This window comes from Psittacula echo (genome assembly GCF_963264785.1).
Source record: "Psittacula echo genome assembly, chromosome: 7".
In the NCBI taxonomy this organism is placed as follows: domain Eukaryota; kingdom Metazoa; phylum Chordata; class Aves; order Psittaciformes; family Psittacidae; genus Psittacula; species Psittacula echo.
Window position 1 is genome coordinate 35,426,793 of NC_137740.1, and position 6,000 is coordinate 35,432,792.

General features: G+C 43.7%; 1 protein-coding gene across 1 annotated transcript in view; it reads right to left on the minus strand.

Moving 5' to 3' along the window:
- Nucleotides 1–4,148, minus strand: part of LOC308224258 (uncharacterized protein) — a gene marked incomplete at both ends in the record, with an annotated part of 205,342 nt that extends 201,194 nt beyond the window's left edge. Inside the window, one exon of the mRNA XM_080624010.1 lies at nucleotides 4,054–4,148. Within this exon, the coding sequence (XP_080480136.1) occupies nucleotides 4,054–4,148 (95 nt within the window). The remainder of the gene's footprint in view (nucleotides 1–4,053) is intronic.
- Nucleotides 4,149–6,000: the final 1,852 nt, after the last annotated feature.

Genomic DNA, 6,000 nt, shown 5'->3' on the forward strand with positions numbered 1-6,000 from the left:
TGAAGATGAGAAGCATCTCAGTCTTCAACATTCATTTTTCTTTCCTAGAAAGAACTACTGAATATTAAAAGATAAGCAGGAGAACGGAGGGCGGGGGGGAGAGGCAATGGTAGAGGAGATGGGACTGTTGTATCTTTTATGCCAAAGCATTTAAGCCATGATTACTAGAATTCTGGAATCACATTATCCAAACCTCAAAGGCTGGAGGTAGCTACTATCCAAAAGTACTGAGGGTTTACTGCAACCTTACAGATTCTAGGCAGACAGGACTGGGAAGTAGTATTTGAGGTTTCAGCTGAAAAAAAACACTTTTTAGGTAAAATTCAGTAGTCTAAATCAGAATTTGGCAGCAACTCTGGATTGCCAGCATCACTTCAGCCAATGTTAAAAAAAAAAAAAAAAAAAAAAAGAGAAAAATTTTAAATACATTAGTGGAAAGTCAGGTCCTTCTCTTCACGAGAAAACCTGCAGTCTTCTTTTAACTATCAAGTCTCTGAACACAGGATATCTCATTCAATGAAATTGAAGGAAATTCTACTACATTACTCAGCTCCAAGAACCAAACATGCTTTGAGCCCTTATTTACCACTAGGAATACAAACTTTCCTCACACCTGCAAATTGGTACCACTGGAGAGGAAAACACAGTGTATTGCCTAAACAGCCAATATACTAAGACAATTTCCCACCAAGAAATTATTACACAACCAGCTTTTCACATCATTTGGACAGCATTATGACAAAACTCCAGGTGATACAGCTTTAGCTTGTACCAAATAGTATATAGAAGCAATTTTCGCGTTACTTTGTTTTTTGCATTGCATTCCAGCGTACTCAAAGTCACACGCAATTTGTTCCACTATAGCAATCAAAATTCAGAAGCACCTCTTTCTATGAACATGCTTTGTACAACAATAGTTTATTTTGAAATACACTGAAATAGTGTCCACAGCCACATCTGTTTGCAGTGAGGCATGGTGCTAAAATAGTCCTGTATCTTTGTAGACCAATAACTGGTACAATTAAAAGACCAAGCCTGAGTGTTGCAAATGTAGATACCATCCAAATACAGCATTTTCCTTTTGGGAGTAGGATTTATCTGGAGGAGCACAAACGAGCCTGCAGTGCCCCGTAGGACTGAAGAAGCTGGAAAACCGTCACTCAGGCACGAATCCAGCTCTAAATCCAGGTGTTCCTTTGAATGTGACCAAATTTACTTGCTTATGGATAGAGTGAAAATATGTAGCTGCAACACTTGAGCAGTCAAAGAAACCTAAACAAAATTTGTTTATTCCCAGATTTCTACTGGATCCTTCAAAACCAAATCACACATTTTTAACTGTCATCCTGGACCTGCAAAACCAGAAAGCAAGTCAATGGGCTTAATGTAGACAGGGATGGCTTCTCTCATGACTTTTTCAAAGAAGTTCTCATTCATGCCACTTGAGAACAGAAAAATCCATTCTTGAGCCACGTCCGAGTCTTAACTATGAAGGGTAATATTTATCGCACAAAGGGGGTTCATACCTCATAACCATTCCTGATAGCAGCACATACCTCATAACCATTCCTGACTTTTAATCTGTCCCGTATTGCAACTATGAGCCAGCATCTGCACATCTAAAACTTGCAGTGGAATATTTCTCTAGGAGAGGATTTACCACTTCTGACAGCAGTTCAAGCCCTCTACAATTAGCTCTGATTTCTGCACTGCCCCACAACTATTCTATCCTTCTGGGATGCACAATCCTGAAAGCAAACTCAACACTAGATAACCACACATCACACTTACAACATCATTATGTACTGCAATTTTAAACTACAAAGCTCACTGCCAAGTGAGCTGCTAAAAAATGTGCTTTTTATGATAAGAGATGGTTAAGTCCTTGTTTAAAGGCCTAAATAGCATGCTTTTTGATGAAAACTGTGTATTTGTTCTCTGGTTGTTCCAATGTTCTCTAAACTTCTATTAGAAGATCATCAAGGGCTAATTGTCTGGAAATGTAGTTGATGAAAATAGCTAGTCATCCTATATAATCTGTTCTACATTAAATCTCCTCAGGGGGCTTGGAATAAGAATACCAACATCCACACAGATCCTTTTCATTTTTAGCTGGGAGCAAATACTCGAGCTAGCAGCATAACAAAAACAATTATGAAGAATATCCTGTATATCCTCAGCCACAAAAGATCTCAATCAAAACAACAGCAAATGCTAAAGAAAGCACTCAATATGGTATGTTCCAAGGAATACATTTGTTGTTCTTATCCCATTGGCTGCAGATGACAGTGTCAAAAAAAAACCAAAACAGAATTACTAGAAAAAGGTGATTCATTAAGTATCCTTTTGAGCATTTCACTGTTTCTTGGTGAAAGCTGGCAGGCTCACTCCTAAGTGGTTATCATGTCTTGCATTTGTTTACACCAAAGGTAAGTAGTGTAAAACAAGTTTGGAGTAATACATATACTTGCCCTAGCTCAGGAAAAGTACTAAGATTTACAGTAATTGCAAGAATATCCTTCTTGGGAAAAGCACTCGAGGCTCTGCCACGGGTACGGATGGGGTTTGGTGGGCTTTTATGTTGCTGTTGGATAACACTGCACTGCTGCTTCTAATTACTCAAGCCCAACAGCAATATCCTCATACGGTGTCATTTCCAGAAGGAAATATTTCACGTATTCTTTCAGTGACACTGCATTTAAAAAGGTAAAAGCAAACACAAATTGTTTGGAGGCAATTTGCAGTTAACATCACCTTCAGCTTCAAAAGCGCAGAAACCTAGTTATTACCAATGTCTAAGGCAAACAGATTAATGTATGCCAATAGTATTCTTCCTCACAGCAGAATAATTGCTTACAAAGAGAGCAAGAAGCATGCCTGAAAGAAACACAGAGCACTTTAAATAGAAAAGTGCTTTACCGAAAATCAACTTGACTTCTTGAAACACTGTAATACATACTTAGTGCTCTAGCAAAATGGAGTAACATAAACCACCTTAAAAGCACTTCTGGTAAATACATATTTACATGATAATGCATACAAAACCAATGAGAAATAGGCTTAGAAATTTTTAATTTTGTAACAGAAGAAAAAAGTAGAATCAAACTAAACAAAAGACAAATTAATTATAAAAGGGTGGAAGCTGGTCAAGTCAAATAGGAAGAGAAAAGAGGTTAGAAATTAGAGTACACACTGACATCTGAACAGGCTGTTGTCAGGTTGCTGCAGTTTTGGGGACACGACATTCCTTAAAAATACAAGAGGAGTTTTGCAGAGGACAAGGTGCTCAACACAAAGCAGGGAACAGTCTCCAGCAATTTTATTTTCTATTTCAGCGTGCAAAAACTTCAACTGTTTGACTTTAAGCATGCTGCCACCTATTCTGCTTTAGATTTGCCCAGAATACTACCTGTTGTCAAAAACATTATACTACATTTACAACAAAGTACATTTGTTGCTCATGCCATGCAATACACCTCATAGAAACTTCCACACGTATACGTGGTCCCAACTCCTTTGTGTCTGCAAACGAGCGGTGCTCACAGCCCCTGGTGGGTGCTTTCCATCACTCTCACCTCTATCTCCTCGTGGTCTCTGCTCCTCCTGACTATATATAGGTTTTACTACTACACTGATTTTTCTATTGCTGTTCAGGTCAAGCTCAACGTAGCCCTTCAGGAAGCACGAACCTGTGCAGCCGTACAAGCCTCAGCACCGCAACTCGTTCGCTTTTTAAACGAGAAGAAAGAAACTGACTCGATGATACCGACGCGCTCTCTGAAGCTCACTTCGGATCTCGAATCAAACTCAAGCCAGCCCCTCCGCCTTCCCCGGGGGCTGCAGGTCTCATCAGTATCCACTCAAAGACAACACCGCGGATCACAAACCTACGATGCTGGGAGCGCTTGGGCAAGTTAAAGGCGCACCCGGCTAAACTTTCTGTGTGGATGACCGCGGAGGTGCGTTCCGCGGGGCAGCCCCGCGGGGGGGCGGAGGAGCGCAGGCCCCCACCCGGCCACAGACAAAGCCCCGGTCCCGCCGCTCCGCACTCACATGCCCCGCTGCAGCCGCAGCTCCGTCGCGCCGCTCGCCCGGGCAGCCAGCGCCCAGCACAGGCCAAGGTACAGGCCCGCCGGCCCCGCTCTCATCGTGCCGTCAAGGCAGGGGAGACGAGGGCGGCCACGGCCCAGCGGCACCGGCAACACGAATGCCGCCCGCCGCAGCAGCAGCCCAGCAGCCCAGCACCCGCCGGCACTCCAAATCATTTAAAGCGGCGGCGAGACGCGCCACTAGCAGGGCGGTACCGGACCGCGCCGGCCGCTCCCCGGGGCGGGGGGACCCTGGTGCCCGCCCCCTCCTTCGCCGCTACCTCATCGTTCGTGTCCTCCTCCTCCTCTTCTGCCGTCTCCTCAGTCTCCTGCGGTGCCCGCTCAGAGTGAGTCATAGGATCATAGAATCATGGAATGGTTTGTGTTGGAACGGACCTTAAAGATCATGCAGTTCCAACCCCCCTGCCATGGGCAGGGGCACCTTCCACTACACCAGGTTGCTCAAACTCCCATCCAGCCTGGCCTTGAACTCTGCCAGTGATGGAGCAGCCACAGCTTCTCCGGGCAACCTATGCCAGTGCCTCACCACCCGCATAGTAAAGAACTTTTTACTACTATCTAATCTAAATCTCCCCTTCTTTTTTTTTTTTATTCATGGTCGCCACTGGGTCTTCTCCTGCCTGGCTCTGTCCATGTCCTTCCAGCCTCATCTCTCCTTCTCTGCAATGTCTTTTTGGTTCCCCTGTTTGAAAGGGACTTTCCTCCTGGTCCAAATTCCAGTTGGGTACAGCATGGAGAGGTGGAGATAAGGAGGAATTTGTTTTCACTCAATAGCAGATGAAGTTATGTGCAACCTGATGTTCATGCTGGTTATCAGCTCTCAGGAGAGCTGACCAGCCCCCGCACGCTCTCCTGCTCAAGGATGCCAAGCCATTTCTGCTTCACTGTAAAAGACACATCCTGGCTTCCCTTTTTTTTTTTCTGGTCCTTCTTTGTTTTGTGTGTGACATCCATTGCAATCACATCTGAGCACTTCAAAGAGGTCACCATGAAATTAATGCATTTAACATCATGAGGGAAGGCTTGCACCACCACTGCTGAGAGTTAGTGACAGCAAGAAGGTAAAGCTGGGAACCAAGGAGTAGTTTCTTAAATCCCTGCCTTGCCTGCTATCCTCTAAACCATCCATCTTGTCATCTTTATGATCTCTCTAGACCTTTACTGCTGTCAAACAGCAAGTCTTTTCCCTTTTCTGGCAAGAGAAGGAAGATCAACTGACCTGGAAAGGGAACTGTGCATAGTAGCAAATAAAAAATGAGAAAAACACACCTTAAGTATTTTATGATCTAATGTGGAACTCAGGGTCCATTACACCACAATTCTCTCTCTAGAGAGCCGTGACTAGCCAGCCATTGGGCTGTGCCAAGCAGATGGGTCCTGAGCCAACCTATGCTAAAGATGACTGAGATTTCCTTCTACTCCAGTGGAATGGGCTTGGTCTTGAGTTGCTGCAAATTAGCTCCTGTACAAATCTGTGACAGAGAGAACTGCTGGGTACACTGACACCCTCCTGGGTTAGGAGTCAGCCTCAGTTTTACAGTGCATTAATTTGTCTTCCTTTCAGTCCTGTAATAAGATACCCTGGCTTCTTCTTTACACCTGCTTCACAAACACAGTTTCCTGTATGGTTTTTATTTTCTAAGGCCTTTGCTAAATCGGGTAAACATTTACCAATCCTAACAAGAAAGCTTGTTTTATATTGTTCATTGCTTTGAAGCTTGCATTGGCATGAGCCCCTTGAGATTTTATCGACTGATTTCTTTTTCATGGTGAAGAAAACATATAGCCTTCATCTGACCTTAGAGCAGATTAATTGTACCCTGAAATTTCCATTGAATGGCTAAGCCATTCTTCTGTCTGGAGAAGTTCTAACTCTGCAGGACCTTGTGTT